Source organism: Salvelinus alpinus, chromosome 4 (assembly GCF_045679555.1).
Source record: "Salvelinus alpinus chromosome 4, SLU_Salpinus.1, whole genome shotgun sequence".
Lineage (NCBI taxonomy): Eukaryota > Metazoa > Chordata > Actinopteri > Salmoniformes > Salmonidae > Salvelinus > Salvelinus alpinus.
In genome coordinates, this window is record NC_092089.1 from 55075442 (window position 1) to 55095545 (window position 20104).

The window sequence follows — 20104 nt, forward strand, 5'->3', positions numbered from 1 at the left end:
CTGTTGAGTGTGAAAACCACAGCAGTGTTGCAGTTCTTGACACAAACCGATGCGCCTGGCTCCTACTACCATACACCGTTCAAAGGCACTTAAATCTTTTGTCTTGCCCATTCACCTTCGGAATGGCACACATACACAATCCATGGCTCTATAATATTGAGGCTTAAAAATCCTTATTTAACCTGTCACCTCCCCTTAATCTACATGGATTGAAGTGGATTTAACAAGTGACATCAATAAGGGATTATAGCTTTCACCTGGATTTACTTGGTCAGTCTGTCATGGAAAGAGCAGGTGTCCTTAATGTTTTGTACACTCAGTGTATGTATAAGCTTTAAGATAGGCTTATATAGATTTAGGCAGAGCTATATGTATGTATTGTAATTATTTTAATTCTGTTTTTTTGGGGGGGCTTGGATTCATATAGGCTAGGCTTATGCATATGCATAAGCTCTAATATGCATATGAGGGTTCTGCGTGTGACGTCTTAAGCAAGCATGATATTCCCAAACACCCAAACACCCACCCCAAAATAATCAGACTGCCATTGATAAAAATGTAGAACTCCCGCCATCACCAGTTGTCCTCATCATTCAGATTCTTATAATTCAGTCTTGAAATGTTTGATGTGATTTTTGGATGCATTTGAATTGATGTCAGACTGATTAGAGACAATCGAGTGCTGAGTACCAGGCCGTTAGCGAGTTGGGTACTACCAATGCATCAACTACAGAGCGGAGAATAGGAGGAGATTACTGTGACTCAGCGGTCACTTGGATTTTGACTGAGGTCATGACTCATGACTGCCGGTGTGGCTTCTGTCTATCTCTCTCTCCCTCCCCCTCCCAGGTCTCTGTTCATCATGCTGGACAGTCTAAGTTACTGGGATGCGTCAGCCAGCGCAGTGGGCCGGGCCTGGCTCAACCAGGTGCTCCAGAGGCACGACATCGCCCGGGTCCTGGAGCCCCTCCTGCTGCTGCTGCTGCACCCCAAGACCCACCGTGTGTCCATCCAGCGCGTCCAGGCCCAGCGCCACTGGGCCCAGGCGTTCCCTAACCACAACCCCCAGGCCGAACAGGACCCCTCAGAACCCATCTACATGAGAGACTCGGGAATCTCTGACAGTGAGTATAGGGGTGATACGGGTTAGAATGGTGGTGGACAGGACAGCCATGGTCGTGAAGAGATACAGGGCACTGCAGGCTTTTGTTCCATCCCAGCACTAATAGTTTCAACACACATCTCATGATTGTATAATGTTGGGCTGGAAGAAAAGTCTATAGCTCTAAAGGATCAGTGTAGTTTGGTGAACATTGGTTTGGAGTGAATCTAGTTCAAGGTTCATTTCGACTCTGTAATTTATTTGCATAAACAGTATGTCACATATCCTCTTCTCTCAGACTTCAGCCAGATGCCAGGGGACTCTCTGAAGTCAGGGCTCCGAGGGCTGCCGTTGAGCGACATGGAGCCCTTCTGCCTGACAGTCAATCCTCTGAGTGACAGCCTGTCCCTGCTCAGCCTGAGCAGTGAGAACCTGGCGCTGAGCGGTGACTACCATCCCCCTGACCAGCAGGGGGAACCCCACCTCCACGGCTCTGAGTCCAGCGGCTCCCACTCCTCCTCCATAGACAATGGCAGCTTCGAGGAGCCAGACGGCACCTGCAGCACAGTGAACGGATGTGGATCCGACCAAGTCCCTGTCCTTATAGAGTCAGACAGTATGGTTCCTGATGAGGAGGATTCACTAGAAGAGGTTGTGTTGTCGGTGTTAAATGAGTTGATAGACAAGGTGGTGGGTATGGGAGAGGAGGAAGGGCCACCTGAAACGCCGTCCCCCCCTGAAGCGTGGGCACAAACGGACTCAGATAGCTCCTCATCAGACACGCAGGCCGGTCTTCGGCTCGATTCGGGCACCGACGCCCCCTCCCACCGCCTCGAGATGTTAGCGGGTGGCACCCTGGGGTTCTTCCATGTCACCCCACCGGACCAGACAGGGGAGGAGTGGGAGAGGCACCGTGAGGGCATCACTCGCCACAGCTCGTCCCCCTCCATCGTGACCCTACCGGACAGCTCGGGCCCGGCCGCCCCTCACGACCGGAACCTCCGCTTGGACGTCGTGGACCTGCGGGCCCGTAAGCGCTCCCACAGCAGCACCCAGCTTAGCCTCAAGGGTAAGATCATGGAGCGTCTGCAAGACAAGTCCCCCGGCGCCAAGCCCAAGGTCAAGAAGAGCAAGAGGAAGGAGGAGGAGAGGCAGAGGAAGGCCCTGCAGGCCGAGAAGCTCCGGCCGCCCAGCATCTTCTTCGGAGACAGCCTGGATCTGGAGAATTGGTACAGCTGCGGAGAAGGTGAGGTGTCCGAGATTGAGAGTGACACCGGCTCGCCCAGTGGGGGCGAAGGGGTGAGCGGGGGCAATGGTCCCAACGGGAGAGCGGGGCGTAGAGCTTCCGGCTCGCCGCCTCGGTTCAACATCCACCCCCTCTACCAGCACGTGCTGCTCTACCTGCAGCTATATGACTCATCCCGCACACTGCACGCCCTTTCGGCCATCGCCGCCATGCTGCGGGCAGCGCCATCGGACTTCGTGGACGCCATCTCCACCACCAGCATCAACAACACCTACACGCCCCAGCTGTCACTGCTGCAGAACCTGCTGGCACGCCACCGCGTCTCCGTCATGGGTAAGTCACATAAAAAAAATTATGCATAAAAACACAGATAAGACCACTAAACACATATGAACTAAACGTGTAAAATGTATGCCAGAGGTGTAACACATTACGCTGATTCTAAGTTGCACTGGATAAGAGCTACTAAATGACTAAAATGTCAATTTAAAATGTACACAAAGACCTTAAAAACAATACATTTTCTTCTTATTAGAATGTAAAATAATGTGATGTTCAATCTCCTCCACCTCCCAGGTAAGGACTTCTACTGCCCCATCTCCCAGGACAGCCACTCCCACTCGTTCCGCAGCGCCATGTTCCTAGAGATCATCATCTCCCTCTGCCTCTACTTCCTGCGCTCCTACTACTCTGCCCACGTGGGCACGGCCGCCACCGACCTGGCGGGCAACCGGGCCATGCAGCTGACCAGCTTGGAGGTCCTCACCCTTCTCTTCAGTGAGCTGTCCAAGGTGACCGGCGGCTCAGCCAAAGGCTTCACCAGCTTCATCAGCGACGTGCTGTCCAAGTGTAAGGTCCAGAAGGTGGTGCTCCACTGCCTGCTCTCCTCCATCTTCTCGGCCCAGAAGTGGCACGAGCAGCGGGCGGCCGGCGTCAACGTGGCCTCCCAGGAGGAGGGTCTCTCAGAGGACAGCGTCATCAACCTCTCAGAAGATCAGATGGACGGCTGCAGCGCCGTTCAGTCCCAGCTGCTGAGGCTTCTCCAGAGCCTGGTGGTGCTGGAGCACAGGGTCCTAGTGCCCGCCGAGGAGGGGGGCGACGGGGGGCCCGTGGTCATCCCGGGGGGTGTAACATTAGGGGTTGTAACATTAGGGACGGGTAGCGGGGCAGGGACGGGCTTCGAACTGCTGGGAGGCGAGGTGGAGCACATGAACCCACAGCAGCCAATGACGTCGCTGCAGTACCTTCACGGGCAGCCTATCACGGCGCAGGGCATGTTCCTGTGTGCGGTGATCCGGGCGCTGCACCAGCACCACGCGTGTAAGATGCACCCGCAGTGGATCGGCCTGATCACGGCCACGCTGCCCTACATGGGCAAGGTACTGCGCAGGGTGGTGGCCTCGGTAACGCTGCAGCTCTGTAGGAATCTGGATAACCTCATTCAACAGTACCGCTATGAGACCGCCATCACAGACACCAGGTAACTGCTATAGTATAGTTTCTTATAAACCCATATGGGATAGATAGTTTTAAATGTAAAAGTGGAAAAATTGTTGTTCCAGGATCTGGTGTGAAGGTAACTGCCAGCAGATTGTCAGTAACCAGGTTTCCATCTAGCCATTTCATGAATTACCTGATGCAAAAAAAATTCACGACCGGGCTAATGGAAACAGGAAATGTTGGGGGACAATTTGTTGATTCGACATGGTGTCAGTAAAATTTGGCTAATTATGCGAGAAATGGCAGTGGAAACACTTTTATTTGTATTATTTTTTTAATTTTACCTTTACCTACCTAGGCAGGTCCTAGGCAAGTCAGTTAGGAACAAATTCTTATTTTTTAGGAACAGTGGGTTTTAACTGCCTTGTTCAGGAGCAGAGCGACAGATTTTTACCTTGTCAGCTCGGGGATTCGATCTTGCAACCTTTTGGTTACTAGTCCAACGCTCTAACCACTAGGTTACCTACCTGTGCAAATATTGATATAATAACCGAAATAAACTTGGAGTCACACGATTATATTTTGTGTGGTCCTCCCACTTCGACTTCAAAAGGTTGTGAAAGTGCACGGTGATGAGCTTGATGCGTCTTTACAATAAATATCAATGGTCTTATTCTGGTGACATGATAATCGATGCTTGGCTGCCATTTGATAAATAAAAATAATCTCAAAAGGTTGTCCATAATAATGTCATCATATAGGCTAGGTAGCCTTACCCACACTGTATCTGCAAACTGCAGATACCAAGACCATAGTGTGCACATTAGCTATTTAACGCAACAGTTTTTGTGACAAAACCATCGGTACAGTTGAAAATGAGATGAAGACACATTGAACTATAGGTTTCTATTCGGTACAAACTTAAAGGGATAGTTCAAGATTTTGACAGTGAAGCCCTTTATCTATTTCCCCAAAATCAGATGAACTCGTGGATAACATTTTTATGTCTGGAAGTTAGAGGTAGTTTCGTGAGCCAATGCTAACTAGCGTTAGCGCAATGCCTTGAAGTCTACAGGGACACCTAGCACGCTACTTAGCAACTTCCTTCAAACTGCAATCAGAGACATAAAAATGGCATCCACAAGTTCATCTGGCTCTGGGAAAGTATATAAAGGGCTTCATTCACAAAATCTCAAACCATCCCTTTAATTAAGAAGAATAAAATGTACCTTTTTATGTGCTCTACTTCATCACGTAGTGATTTTTATTCACAAGTCAGTTTGGTGGAAACGACACTGGAGGGCGTATTCTTTTATGCAGTTTTTTGAGTAGTCGTCTGAAAATCTGTCGCCAATTGGATGAACCTAGCTAGTAAAGTGAAATATTTGTATGAGGATGAATTGGTTAATTTAAGTACATATCCAAGGCAACAGATTTACAGCTGTTTTGTAGCAGAGGGAATGTTTGTGGAGAAATTAGGTGAGAAATTAGGTGAGTGATGCTGCCACACGATGTCTCTCTTGACCAACAGTTGCCTCAATTACCCACCTTTGACTAATGCCTTTGTGGATTCTAAATTGTTACTGTATATTCTATGACAAGATTCATTGTTTATGGCAAAATAGTTTTTTATACCAAATGATGACTATTCATTTATACTTTCCCCACTATCCGTCTTCCAGACCTCAGTGGATGGCCCTGTGCATCCCCCCAGATTTGATTCTAACAGTACTGGAAGGAGTGACGGCTATCATCCACTACTGTCTACTGGACCCATCCTCCCAGTACCACCAGGTGAGGGCGCTAGTCAGCCGCACTGCACTGCCAAGTAGACAGATATGTCATATCTGCATTGATTTATTGCTGATGTCACTTATTTACACATTGATAGACCTCCTTCGTTTATAAAGCACACATTTATCTAAAAAGGATGATATTTTCTGTACAGATCTACACAACCTACTACACCATTTTCAAAGTGAAAGAAAATTATAGGACATTTTCCCAAATTAATAAATAAAAAACTAAGATGTCTTGATTGCGTATGTCTTTACACCCCAGAGTTAATACTTGGTGGAAGCACCTTTGGCAGCCATTACATCTGTAAATCATTTTGAAGAAGATTCTACCAACTTTGCACATAGGGCAACATATATCAATTGTTATTGTCAAAATTGCTCCAGCTCAGTACATTTGGTTGGGAGTCATTGATGGACAGCAATATTCAAACAGTGATTGCTATTATCATGGCTATTGTGGTAGCAGCATCAAGTTATGGGTATGCTTGTCACCGGCAGGGACTTGGGAGTTTGTCATGATCAAAGTAAATAGGAAAGAAGCAAAGCTCAGGTAAAAGGTTAGAGGGAAACCCAACATAGTCTTCTGAAAACCAAACCCTGGGATAGGGTTTTATTTTTCAATGTGACAATTATAATTTTTTATTTTATTTTACCTTTATTTAACTAGGCAAGTCAGTTAAGAACAAATTCTTATTTTCAATGACGGCCTAGTAGGTTAACTGCCTTGTTCAGGGGCAGAACGACAGATTTGTACCTTGTCAGCTTGGGGATTCGATCTTGCAACCTTTCGGCTACTAGTTCAACGCTCTAACCACTAGGCTACCTGCCGCCCCAATTACACAAGCTTTAATGCCAAAGACACACCAGAATGGCTTTCTAAGAGGTGGTGAGTGTTCCTGAATAGTCCAGTCTCAGTCCTGACTTGAAAATCTGCTTGAAAATGTAGAGACAAGGTTTGAATATTGTTGTCCATCAATGACTCTCAACCACATTTACTGAGCTTGAGCAATTTTGTAAAAGATTTTGCTTCCACCAGATGTTAACTCTGGGGTGTGAGGACATACGCAATCAATACATCTTCCTTTTACTTTTTTTATTAATTTGTTAACGTTTCTATAATTTTTCTTTAACTTTGAAAATGTGGAGTAGGTTGAGTATATTGGTAGGGGAAAAAATCGAATGTAATCCCTTTTTAGATGTAATTTTAAGGCAGCTAAACATAAGGACTGCATGGGGTGTGTAGACTTTCACTAGTGACTGTATCTCCACGTCCCTATCTCTCCTCTCAGCTGCAGGTGAGTGTGGACCAGAAGCACTTGGCGGAGGCTCGCTCAGGGATCCTGTCCATCCTCCACACCATCATGTCCTCCGTCACCCTGCTGTGGAGCGTCCTGTACCAGGCCGACAGCACAGACCGGCCAGCTGCCGCCTCCGCTGCGTCCACTTCCAACATCAACCTGGGATCCACCAAGGTACTGCGGTTACACACGGACCCGAAGCCTTTTCACAGTACTGAATCGATCTAAGGCGAGCCAAACCAAGCTGTACTGAGCTGATCTGATTACTCATCCATCCATAGTTGCTAGAACTGAGCTGAAATGGACAATGTGATAATAGCCATCACATTTTAGTCTGGGTCGACACGATACTGTGAAAAGAGTACCTGTCGTTGATACCTAGATCAGTGTTCAATATAGTCAAATCTAAGTTAAACATTTTTTGGGGGGTAGTGTACCCAGTTTAGCATGTGTTATAGTGGATGCAGCAAAATGCTTACAGGGGGTGCAGGCTTTTGTTTCAGCCCAATACTCCTGATTTGAGGATTCGACTAAGCATCCGTTAGCGCTGAACTGGAACAAAAGGCTGCACAACGTGGGTTTCCCCAGGACTCGAACATTGTTCAAGGAGGATGGGCCGTCCACTGCCTGTTGGCCTGGTCTTATTTCTGACACTGCATAGAGCGCTCAATCTTTCCTCTTTCTCCTCAGAACTTGCGTCAGCAGATCCTGGAGCTGCTCGGCCCCATCTCCATGAACCACGGAGCCCACTTCATGGCAGCTATCGCCTACGTGTGGAACGAGAGGAAGCAGGTCAAGACCTCTGCCGCTTACAAGGTAAGCTCCAGAAATCAACATGGCAGAAACCCTTACTAAACACGTACATTTTGTGTTATTAGTGTGGTTATTGGCGGTGCGCAGAGGTCTCTTAACCTGCCTGTGTCCGTGTCCATGTTCGCGCACGTCTGTGTGTAGGTGATCCCCGCTGCAAGTGAGGAGCAGTTGTTGTTGGTGGAGCTGGTGCGGTCGGTCAGTGCCATGCGGACCGAGACCGTGATGCAGACGGTCAAAGAGGTCCTGAAGCAGCCGCCGGCCATCGCCAAAGAGAAGGTTGGTGCTGCGGTCTCCCAATAGCCTGGAATCTAAACTGACATGCTCTGTTTTACCATTAAAATAAAGCAAATTAGTTTCCCAATGCATACGCTTAGATCACACTGTGCTTCTCTAACCTTGTTACAGTTTATGACTATATACAAAGCTGCACGACTCCTAGCCTCCTGCTTACATTAGTCCTAATTCACCCTAATGCAGGTCCTCTGTTACTATTACATTGGACAGGTACCATCTTATTGTTACACTATATCAAAGTAAACTGGCAGCTTCCCTGCTACGGCCTCATTATTTTCGAATGAAATGTAATTCAGTCCAGTGTTGCCTCTTCCTCAACCCTCTCTCCCCCTCTCTCACTCGTCTTCCCTCTTTCTCACCGTATCTCCATAGAAGCATCTGTCTCTGGAGGTGTGCATGCTGCAATTCTTCTATGCCTACGTTCAGAGGTGAGACCCAACAGACCTCCTCCACCTGTCTGTCAAGTGTGTTGAGCATAAGTAGCAAATATACCAACTGAGTTTTCTATCGTGTAGTGTGCCAACTGAGTTTTCTCTAGTTTAGTTCAGGTGATGTCATGTTTAGTTTGACATTTTTGTATGTCAAGTGTGTTGAGCGTGTAGAATAAAATCGAGGTAATTTTGTTAGTCCAATTCATTGAGTTCTGTAGCTTTACTATTATTGTTACTAAACTGTCTTTACAGGTATCTTACTTAAATTAGTACTTGACCCATCATTAGAACATTGTTTGTGACTGTATCCTTCTTGTCTGTCTATGTAGGATCCCGGTGTCCAGTCTGGTGGACAGTTGGCTGTCTCTGCTGGCACTGCTGAAGGACTCGATACAGCTGGGGCTGCCTGCTCCTGGACAGTTCCTCATACTGGGGTTAGACCACATGCACACACAAACACACACACACACACACACACACACACACACACACACACACACACACACACACACACACACACACACACACACACACACACACACACACACACCAGCTCCCGAGTGGCGTAGCGTTCTAAGCCACTGCATCTCAGTGCAAGAGGCTTCACTACTGTCCTTGGTTCGAATCCAGGCTGTATCACATCCGGCCGTGATTGGGAGTCCCATAGGGCGCCGCACAATTGGCCCAGCGTCATCCGGGTTTGGCCGGGGTAGACAGTCATTGTAAATAAGAATTTGTTCTTAACTGACTTGCCTCGTAAAATAAAAACATTTAATATATAAAAAGTATGCAAGGCTCTAGCTATCAAGCTACCGAAGACCAGTCATTTTCAATAAGGGGAAGAAGACACAAGGATACATTTAAGCAATAAGGCCCGAGGAGGTGGGGTATATGGCCAATATACCGTGGCTAATGGCTGTTCTTGTGCGCAACGCGGAGTGCCTGGACACACCCCTTAGCCGTGGTATATTGGCCATGTACCACAAACCCCCAGGTGCGTCATTGCTATTATAAACTGCTTACCAAAGTAATTTGAGCAGCTGATATACCATAGCTGTCAGCCAGTCAGCATTCAGGGCTCGAACCACACAGTTTATAATTAGCTAATAATCAAGTCGGAGGAGGGAGAATCTTGCAAGCTAGCTTTGACACTGTGCTGGATACGCTAATATCCAACGTGACGTTGTGAGCCTGTTGTTTGGAAGCTACACCCACGAAGGGGGAGAGCTCTGCGATTCCTTACTACTTTGTAGTTTTTGGTATGACTGCGCTTTACAACGCTCTCTGAGACACTGACTTCTCTCACTTACACCATCACTCTCTTCCCCTTATCTACCCTTTTACATACGCAGCCACCAGACTAACCTATTCGTCTGTCTCTTCCCCAGAGTTCTGAATGAGTTCATCCTCAAGAACCCAAACCTAGAGAGCAAGAAGGACCAGCGGGAGCTGCAGGTAAGCCTCAGTCCCATGCAAAAGGATTCACTATTCTTCTATCTTTAAGGTGACATAATTCACAATTCTTATCTTCTAGATAAGATAATATTAATCGAGGTAAACGCCCCGTCGAGGACCACTTTGGAATCAAGTGTTTTGAATAATACTTTTAAGTGCTGTCCTCTGGGAATACAATTTACCTGTTGCTGAATATGTTTTTACCCAAATAAATTCAATTCAAGAGTTGCGTTCCATTATTTACCCCAGCATACCGATTAGATTGAAGCATGCATTTTATTTAAGTGGTATGGTAGTATGGTTATTGTAATGAAGCCAGTATGATTATTCATCCTCCGTGTCCGTGTGTGTGCAGGATGTGACCCACAAGGTGGTGGAGGCCATCGGGACCATCGCAGGCTCCTCTCTGGAGCAGACCACCTGGCTGAGGAGGAACCTGGAGGTCAAGGCCTCGCCACAGATCATGGTGGACGGGACCAGCCTGGAGCAAGACGTAGAGGGTAGGAGCGATGAGAGGGCCCTGGCTGTCTGTGCTAGTTGTGTACAATACGTCAGCTTCGTGTTCATTGGGGCACCGGATTCTTATTGGACAAGTCCAGCGTAGTCCCTCCCTGTTTCAGTCCGTTTTCTTCCGTTTGGTCCCTAATGAACACAACCTTAATCGGGAATGTGCAGATTAGAGGTGTTTCTTGTGTGACTGAATGTATGGCTGTGTTTTCAATATCCACACTATCATACCACTTAGAATGACCCAATGTATTGGGAATGCATTCAAAGGGGTACGTTATGTTAGTGTGGATATTTGATCGTGCACACGTACAGCATGTGTCTGCATGTGTGTGTGCTGCGTATGATCTGTCACTAATGGCGTGTGTGTTTCAGATCTAATGCTCACAGTGATGGAGGCGTCCAGCTTCACTCCATCTGTGTACAGCGTTCACGCCCTCACACTGCTAGCGGAGGTAAAACACCAAGCGTACTGTCTGGCTGTCCATCTGTGCATCCTCTCCACTCACGGCTACCAACAGCCTTGCTTCTGCTATTAGGACCCACACACAGTCTACTCACACTCAGCTGATTTACGATCAGCTCTCCCTTCCCCAGGCCCAACCTCAATCATTATTAGCAAAGCAATACGTCCTTCCTTGGACACTGTCGCTGTTGAAGCCAGATAGAAACTGGAGGCACTAAGTGTGCCTCTCTTGCTTTAGTGTTATAAACAGACCTCCCTCTCTTCCCATTGTTTAGGATTATGTCACTCTCATGTGACCCGTTTACTCGTTGCAGTGCATTAGTGTTTATTGGTCGGTTTATGTCTGCTGTAGTGCAAGGATGTATCTTTTAAAGCAATATTGCAATGTGCTAAGTTTGATATTACTTTTTAGTGTAGTATGCTGTTGCCATGTATCCTATCTGAACAGTGCAGAGTATTGAGAGTAGTGATTGTGTGTTGTCAGGTGCTGGCCCATCTCCTAGACATGGTGTTCTACAGTGATGAGAAGGAGAGGGTGATCCCCTTACTGGTGAACATTATGCACTATGTCGTGCCCTACCTCCGCAACCACAGGTAAGGATGGACCAGCCAATACACTACACTCCTTCACTAGAGCCTAGAGCATGCCCAGGTCCTCAGTTACACTAAATAACATGCACATGGGATCTGCCAAGGAAACACTCCCAAGCTGTATAACTAGGGCCTAGTATTTCCTGGTCAGGTTAAATCTGGGTCCTATCTCCAATGTGCAGTGTGTCTCTGTGCCCTCTTCCCTGGCAGTGCCCACAACGCCCCCAGCTACCGGGCGTGTATCCAGCTGCTGAGCAGCCTGAGTGGGTACCAGTACACCCGGCGGGCCTGGAAGAAAGAAGCCTTCGACCTTTTCATGGACCACACCTTTTTCCAGATGGATTCCTCCTGTGTCAGCCAGTGAGTTGAGAATTGTTGAGTGTGTGTGTGTGGGGGAGGGGAACGACGGGGGAACGGGGATCGTGTATTTTTATTATATGTGCTTCATATAATAGGATTCTATCTGACGTCCTCTCCTGTATTTTCCAGTTGGAGAGCCATCATTGATCATCTTATGACCCACGACAAGACCACGTTTAGAGATCTTATGAGTAAGTATAATTGAGTAGCCCGATTCTTCTAAATGAGAATTTCTGTGTGTATATAATTTCTGTGTATAGTTGTATGTGAGCTGTACAGATAAATATATGGGTAGATATTATATTAGAACTGTTATAGTGTAGCAGTTAACGCGCGTGTGTCTGCAGCTCGTGTGGCGGTGGCTCAGAGCAGCTCTCTGAATCTGTTCTCTAACCGAGATGCAGAGCTGGAGCAGAGAGCCATGCTGCTCAAACGCCTGGCCTTCACCATCTACAGCAGCGAGGTGGACCAGTACCAGAAATACCTCCCTGACATACAGGGTAAACACGCACATGCAGACAGGCATGCACACAAACACATACCCCCGCTTACAAACACACACACACCACTAAGAAATAAACACACACATCCTTCTTTTTTCAAATATTTACACACACACACAGCGATGGAGTATTGACTTATGAGTGTGTGTGTGTGTTTCCCCTATCAGAGCGGCTGGTGGAGAGTCTGCGTCTGCCCCAGGTGCCCATCCTCCATGCCCAGGTGTTCCTGTTCTTCAGAGTTCTACTGCTGCGCATGTCTCCTCAACACCTCACCTCACTGTGGCCCACCATGATCACTGAACTGGTGAGAGACACTAGAGCACGCTACAAACATGCACCACACAAAAAATGTACGCACTTAGTCTCACACACACACACAAGCGACAACTGCTGATGAACAGCCTGATGAAGGCCTACGCCAAGCCCAAACACCTCTGCGTTTGTTTGTCCTGCTGTTTATAAATATTTCAATAGAATTTCCAGGATAATGAAGGCTTTTAAAATAAAGTAATGAGTGTCTTGATTGGATAGTAATGAGTGTCTTGATTGGATAAGTAAGCCCCACTGTTATTCTTGCAATACTTTTCGATTGCTGAGTTGTGGTTATCATCCCCTTTGTCTCAAACTACTGTACTATAAAATCGTCGACCAAGATAATAGATTGTTATATATAATCCGAACATTGTGTGGCTTTTCTCCTATTTACTTACCTATGTATTTCCTCCCTCTCAGGTTCAGGTCTTTTTACTCATGGAGCAGGAGCTTACTGCAGACGAGGACATGTCAAGGTAACTGTCAGTCCACCAAATGGGAGTGGACATTGATTAATACATGACAATGAGAGTGTGTGTTTTTCCTGCCATAGAAATGTGACTTGATGATGATGGATTGGATTTATCGAGTTTTCAGGTGCTCAACGCGATTTAGATTGTATGGTGGGGAAACATCCACTAACAATGTGTATCTTCAACCTGGGTGACTTCGTAGGGCTGGTTTCCTGGACACAGATTACGAATAGACCTGAAATGTAAAAGCATGTTCAATGGAGATTCTCTGTTGAGAGTGTATTTGAGTCCAGGAAACCGGTCCGTACTGTCTGCGTCTATGCTGTGTGTATGCATTGGTCATGTTTCCATCTGGGTTTGACCTGTAGGACGTCAGGTCCAGCGGTGGCTGGCCTGGAGACCACCTACTCTGGAGGGAACGGTTTCTCCACGTCTTACAACAGCCAGCGCTGGCTCAACCTCTACCTGTCTGCCTGCAAACTGCTGGACCTGGCCCTGGCCCTGCCCTCAGAGAGCCTGCCCCAGTTCCAGATGTGTGTACTAACCCACTACTCGTGCCTGGATTCATACACTCACATACAGTACAATTATCTGAAGACTGTAGTGCACACTGCACTATTTCATTTAGATTTTTTTGGAAGGTATAAAAGGTTTAAGCACATACTTTAATGTGTTATGAAACACAATCTATGTTGCAACACTTTTACCCAAGGAGGTCCTCAAGCCTTTTCACACTATCGTACTGAACGAAACCATTCAGTGATGGCTCATATTTTCCTGTAACATTGTCCTTTCCATCATAAATTGTGTGTTTTTTGCTCAGAAGTGTGAAAAGGTTTATGTGTGTGTAATGTTTGGGCATTGGCTGTGTTCTTTCCCAGGTACCGCTGGGCCTTTATCCCCGAGGCATCTGATGACTCGGGCCTGGAGGTGAGACGACAGGGGACACACCAGAGAGAGTTCAAACCCTATGTTGTCCGACTAGCCAAGCTGCTGAGGAAACGAGCCAAGGTAACTGCTCTGGTCTACCTTCAGAGCAACATAATGCAAGGCTGGACATAGACCCACATTAGCAAAAGTGACCAATCCCAATGACCATGGTAACTTTAGCTATTACTGACATTTGGGACAACTTACTGTACCCCTAAGGCCAGTAGTGTAAGAGCCTGGACACAGCAGGCTGAAAATCTTTTCTGAAGGCTATCAGTGGGCGAACATCAGCTGCAGTCCACACGGTGTGTTCCAGGGGCCGCCTGCCGGGTGGTCGAGAGTGATGGCAGTCTTTCACGATTCAACATGTAGAATCTTGGAGGAGCGTCAGGAATAGCTTCACACCCTTGAGCCAATCAGAGCGCTAGGGCGTTTTCGCCACGTGACAACAAAAATGAAATTGAGCAATGTAAATGTCAGCTGTAGCCTGGACAGTGTGTTCCAGCAGGTTTTGTACTTAATTTGTTTTAAAAAATTCATATGTTAGAAAAATTCTGGCAGACAATCCAGTCAGATAATGGCACACCAACAAAGCACATACACTACCATTCAAAAGTTTGGGGTCACTTAGAAATGTCCTTGTTTTTGAAAGAAAATTTAAAAAAATTGTCCATTAAAATAACATCAAATTGATCAGAAAAACAATGTAGACATTGTTAATGATTGTATTTGACCATTGTAGCTGGAAACCGCAGATTTTTTAAAATTGAATATCTACAGTACAGAGGCCCATTATCAGCAACCATCACTCCTAGCTAATCCAAGTTTTTTTTATTTAAAAATCTAATTGATCATTAGAAAACCCTTTGGCAATTATGTTAGCAAAGCTGAAAACTGTTATTCTGATTAAAGAAGCAATACAACTGGCCTTCTTTAGACTAGTTGAGTATCTGGAACATCAGCATTTGTGGATTCGATTACAGGCTCAAAATGGCAAGAAATAAAGAACTTTCTTCTGAAACTCATCAATCTATTCTTGTTCTGAGAAATGAATGCACAACTGAGCAAGAGGACAAGTACATTAAAGTGGTTTGAGAAACAGACGCCTCACAAGTCCTCAACTGGCAGCTTCATTATATAGTACCCACAAAACACCAGTCTCAACGTCAACAGTGAAGAGGCGACTCTGGGATGTTGTCCTTTTCGTTTCCAGCTACAATAGTCATTTACAACATTAACAATGTCTACACTGTATTTCTGATCAATTTGATGTTATTTTAATGGACCAAAAAATTTGCTTTTCTTTCAAAATCAAGGACATTTCTAAGTGACCCCAAACTTTTGAACGGTAGTGTACATATAATATATTCATAGCTGTATAAAGTCACAACTCTTTGCTCATTCTGCTGTCGTCTGTTTCCATCCATTTGTCCATAGAAGAACCCAGAGGAGGACTGTTCCCTGCGTACTCTGTCCTGGGAACCGGGCCACCTCACCCTGACACTCTACATGATCCGCAGCATGGAGCAGCTCCTCCCCTTCTTCAACCTGCTCAGTCAGGTGTTCAACAGTAAGGCCAGCAGCCGCAATGGCCCTACCCACAACGCCACCCCTAGCCACTCTGGCCACTCCTTCCCCAACAAGGAGGGCAAGCTGGAGAGCCAAAAAGTGTTCTGGAGCCGGGCACGGCAGAACATTGAGGAGATGGTGGAGAAAGACTTTTTAGAGGGCCTTATCAAGACGTGAACATGAGGGACAGAGGGAAATGTATTTTCCGAGGCGATATATATTAATTAAAAACATTAGTGAATAAAACTAATCTTGTATATAATGGAACATATTAGGGACATAAACCATGGAACTAAAAATACATCTGTTTTCTGTTTTTGTATTTATGACTGTATTTTACTTTTCAAAGGCTTTTAATTATTTGTATATACAGGGCAGCTGTGAAGACTGATTTTGACAGTTTGTGTAAGCCCTCTGGGACAATGTGAAGATGCTGTGCAATTCTATATTGTTGTGACTTACTGAATTAAAGACTTCATGAGATCCACATGCCCTGTGTGTCTCGGTCTCACCCTCACCATGGACAGACATGTTATTTGAAATGTTTTGAGCGTCATAGAGTGGAAAGCACTTAAAGATCCAGTGCAGCTGTTTTTATCTCAATATCACATTTCTGTTTAGCAATTAAGTACCTTACTGTGATTGTTTTCAAATAAAATTGTCCAAAAATAATAATAGCTTCTTGGCAAAGAGCAATTTCTCAAGCAATAATTTTTGCTAGGACTGTCTGGAAGTCGTCTGAGTGGAGAGAGGAAAACTGAAAGCTAGCTGTTATTTGCAGAGGTTTGGAACTCTTATTAGTCTATTCACCAGGCAGAACAAAACTCTATCCCACCAGAACAGGCTGATATTTCAGTCTTTTCAAACCGCTGTCACACTGAAAGTGTGTGGAAACACATAAAACACAGGAACATCATTTTTTACTGCACTGGGCCTTTAACATGTTCTCTCACATTGTACATAAATAGTGTGATTGATTTGTGCCATTTTTATGTGTAATTTCATATATAGGGTTGGGGACAGAAACTGTAATTTGTGCTTATTTTGGCTTCATGACTAATAGAATGAATAACTAGAATGTTGCCACACATTTTGGCCAGTTACATCCACCACTTTCTGAAATATGATATTAGATAGATTCGAAAAGACAAACTACAATAACATTAGTATAATAAGACTAATACATTCCTCTACAAGGTCTTGCAGCAGGAGGATTTTTTGGAAGTCTTCCTCAAGCATGAAAACATCCTCACAAAGAGGGAGCGCTTGCATGGTTTCTCCTGTGGCTGAGAGGTAGATTTTCTGGCAATATGTACGCTGGTAGGCAGGAGAGAGGGTTGACATGAACATGAATTTGTGTCTGTCAAACATTTTCCTCCCAACTTTAGTATTTACTGTAATGACTGTCCATGTTGAGGCATTGGAAGTGCATTAAAGGCCGAAACATTCTTGATTGGCAGAATAAAATGTAAAGATTTGTTTCATTTTATGTACACAGTTAAACATAACCATATACTAAAGGGGTCTTAATGTATGGACTTACAAATGCAATAGTCATCCTCGTGGACAATCTTAGCCTGGTCCTGTGCTGCCTCTGAGGCCTGGCTGTTCTTTATATATATGCAGTGCCTTCGAAAAGTATTCAGACCCATTCACTTTTTCCACATTTTGTTAGGTTACAGCCTTATTCTAAAATTGATGAAAAAGTTTTTTTCCCTCATCAATCTACACACAATAATACCCCATAATGACAAAGCAAAAACAGATTTTTTGCAAATGTATTAAAGATAAACTGAAATATCACATTTTCATAACTATTCAGACCCTTTACTCGGTAATTTGTTAAATCACCTTTGGCAGCGATTACAGACCCGAGTCTTCTTGGGTATGACACTACAAGCTTGGCACACCTGTATTCGGGGAGTTTCTCCCATTCTTCCTTCAAGTACGGGCTCTGGCTGGGCATTCAAGGGTATTCAGAGACTTGTCCTGGAGCCACTCCTGCGTTGTCTTGGCTGTGGGCTTAGGGTCATTGTCCTGTTGGAAGCTGAACCTTCGCCCCAGTCTGAAGTTCTGAGTGCTCTGGAGCAGGTTTTCATCAAGGATCTCTGTACTTTGCTCCATTCATCTTTGCCTCGATCCTAACTAGTATCCCAGTCCCTGCCACTGAAAAACATCCCCACAGCATGATGATGCCACCACCATGCTTCAATCAATCAAATATATTTATAAAGCCCTTTTTACATCAGCTGATGTCACTAAGTGCTATACAGAAACCCAGCCTAAAATCCCAAACAGCAAGCAATGCAGATGTAGAAGCACTGTGGCTAGGAAAAACTGTGTCGTGACATTGGTACCATTAAGGTGATGGTGATTATTTTATCAAATCAATGAACTATGTTTAATTATTCCGATGATTAAATTAATCATCTCACAATTAACTCATTAGCAATCTTGGGGCACCACGGAAAAAGTTTGTTTAATGAGTTACCATTTCCCGAATTAACTCCAAAGATATAAATATATCATCATACCAGTCATCCATTAATTATCATTATTCCCTTGTCAGTCTCATTCTGAACGTTGTGGACTTCAAATCTGCAAGAACCCTAGTCTCCATCATGAATCAGCGATACACAAATTGGCTTAATTATTTATTTACTAACTAACTAAATAATCGCACAGAATTAAATAAACACACACACAGGATAGATTGTACATTGGTTACTAACATGATGCAATGAAATGAAGTTTTAAACCATTTCTCAGCCGTGTAGCCACCGCTTCACGTTTTCTGGTCTGGTAGAGATTTTCTTCTCTGTTGAAAGTTTCAGTTTCTAACCATTTCGTACCTTTCAGCTCATGCTGTCGGTCAACCTGGTCTAATATGTTAATTATTCTGCAAGTCCTTTTAAGCACTCGCCTTAGAGGGTGGTTCCATCCCGTTGAAATGTTGTTTCAATGTCCAACCTTTTGATGTTACAGTACTGCAAAATCTCTCTGTTGTAACAAAGGGATTTCTAACTTCCATTTCTGCAGAGTGGGAGAGAGCGTTCCTGCAAGGTATTTATGACCATCAAAAAACTGGCCAACTCCCCCCCCCCCCCTTCCTCTCTGGTGGGAGAGAGGGCTCTCTCTGATCCTCACCCAGGAGGGAAAGTCATGACAGCAGGATCCTAGGAAGAACATCCTTGACCCTTAGTATAAGGTTCTTACTGTGGAATGCAGTGTTTTGTTTTTTTACCAGGCATAATGGGACCCATATCATCCAAAAAGTTATATATTTTTATCATCTGTCCATATAACATTCTTCCAAGAGTCTTGATTATCATCCAGGTGCTTCTTGTCAAACTTGAGTAAACTTTTTTGATGGCATGGGTAACATATTAGAAAGATAGAAACATATTCTATTTACAATAAAAGTGACTCCAAAATGACACAATACATTTTTTACCATTAATTTATATTGGGCATAAAAATCTGAAACGCAAAGATAACAAACAGCAAATGTATCTAACAAGTTTGTTGAGTCACAAGCTTGATGTAATTATTGTGCTTGGAATATGGAACCAAATACTAAACTTTTGGCTACTTTAATACACATAAGTGAATTTGTCCCAATACTTTTGGTCCTCTAAAATTGGGGGAATATGTTTAAAAAGGGCTGTAATTTCTTAATGGTTCCCCGATATGGATGAAAATACCCTCAAATTAAAGCTGACAGTCTGCACTTAAACCTCATAGTCTTTGTTGTCCTTTAAAATCCAAAGTGCTGGAGTACTTAGCGAAAACAACAAAAAATATTTCACTGTCCCAATACTTTGGAACTCATTGTATACTGTAGGTTTCATGCTTTACCTGCTTTCCACCTACTCCGGAAGCATGGAATGTAAGTTATTTTCAATATCTCGCTCCACTTGTTAAAACACATTCGATCAAAGTAGACTACAAACGTCTTATGAGCAAAATGTGGACAAGTGAATGGGGACGATAAATTCGACACCTGGTGGTGTTGTCACGCTCGTTATAATGAGTGGACCAAGATGCAGCGTGGTATAGTTCTATCCTCTTTATTTGGACGTGAAACTCACAGAAAACAATAAAGCGCAAAAACGAAAACGTGACGCGAATGTAGTGCTCGCAGGCAACTATACATAGACAAGATCCCACAAAGCACAATGGGGAAATGGCTGCCTAAATATGATCGCCAATCAGAGACAACGATAAACAGCTGCCTATGATTGGGAACCATACCAGGCCAACATAGATATATAATCACCTAGATAACCCACCCTAGTCACACCCCAACCTAACCAACATACAGAATAAAACGCTTTCTATGGTCAGGGCGTGACAGTTGTCATAAAGATGATCTCATAAAAGGCCTGCACCTGATCTTACAAGCAACCAGAGAAGGCTAGGCCTAGACATTTAAGCTAAAAACAATTATAAATAGGCTATTATTAGTATTATTAGTCCTTATAGCCTACAATAAAAAATATATATACACTACCG

The 20104-nt window shown here is 44.8% G+C and overlaps 1 protein-coding gene across 10 annotated transcripts in view; it reads left to right on the forward strand.

Moving 5' to 3' along the window:
* LOC139573973 (protein DOP1A-like) overlaps window positions 1-16076 on the forward strand; it is a 39545-nt gene extending 23469 nt beyond the window's left edge. For 8 of the 10 annotated variants that reach the window (XM_071398000.1, XM_071397999.1, XM_071398001.1 and 5 more), the window contains 21 exons: window positions 850-1124; window positions 1401-2681; window positions 2925-3828; window positions 5471-5582; window positions 6877-7059; window positions 7576-7701; window positions 7840-7974; window positions 8365-8420; window positions 8753-8857; window positions 9812-9878; window positions 10234-10378; window positions 10761-10840; window positions 11336-11445; window positions 11653-11802; window positions 11932-11993; window positions 12150-12302; window positions 12473-12609; window positions 13038-13093; window positions 13459-13623; window positions 13972-14101; window positions 15458-16076. In XM_071398000.1, coding sequence (XP_071254101.1) covers window positions 850-1124; window positions 1401-2681; window positions 2925-3828; window positions 5471-5582; window positions 6877-7059; window positions 7576-7701; window positions 7840-7974; window positions 8365-8420; window positions 8753-8857; window positions 9812-9878; window positions 10234-10378; window positions 10761-10840; window positions 11336-11445; window positions 11653-11802; window positions 11932-11993; window positions 12150-12302; window positions 12473-12609; window positions 13038-13093; window positions 13459-13623; window positions 13972-14101; window positions 15458-15766 — 4741 coding nt within the window. In that variant the 3' untranslated portion in view covers window positions 15767-16076. Of the gene's footprint in view, window positions 1-849; window positions 1125-1400; window positions 2682-2924; window positions 3829-5470; window positions 5583-6876; window positions 7060-7575; window positions 7702-7839; window positions 7975-8364; window positions 8421-8752; window positions 8858-9811; window positions 9879-10233; window positions 10379-10760; window positions 10841-11335; window positions 11446-11652; window positions 11803-11931; window positions 11994-12149; window positions 12303-12472; window positions 12610-13037; window positions 13094-13458; window positions 13624-13971; window positions 14102-15457 lie in introns of those variants that run through there. The other 2 variants (XM_071398004.1, XR_011674678.1) reach the window with 2 other exon arrangements.
* The last annotated feature ends 4028 nt before the right edge of the window (window positions 16077-20104 follow it).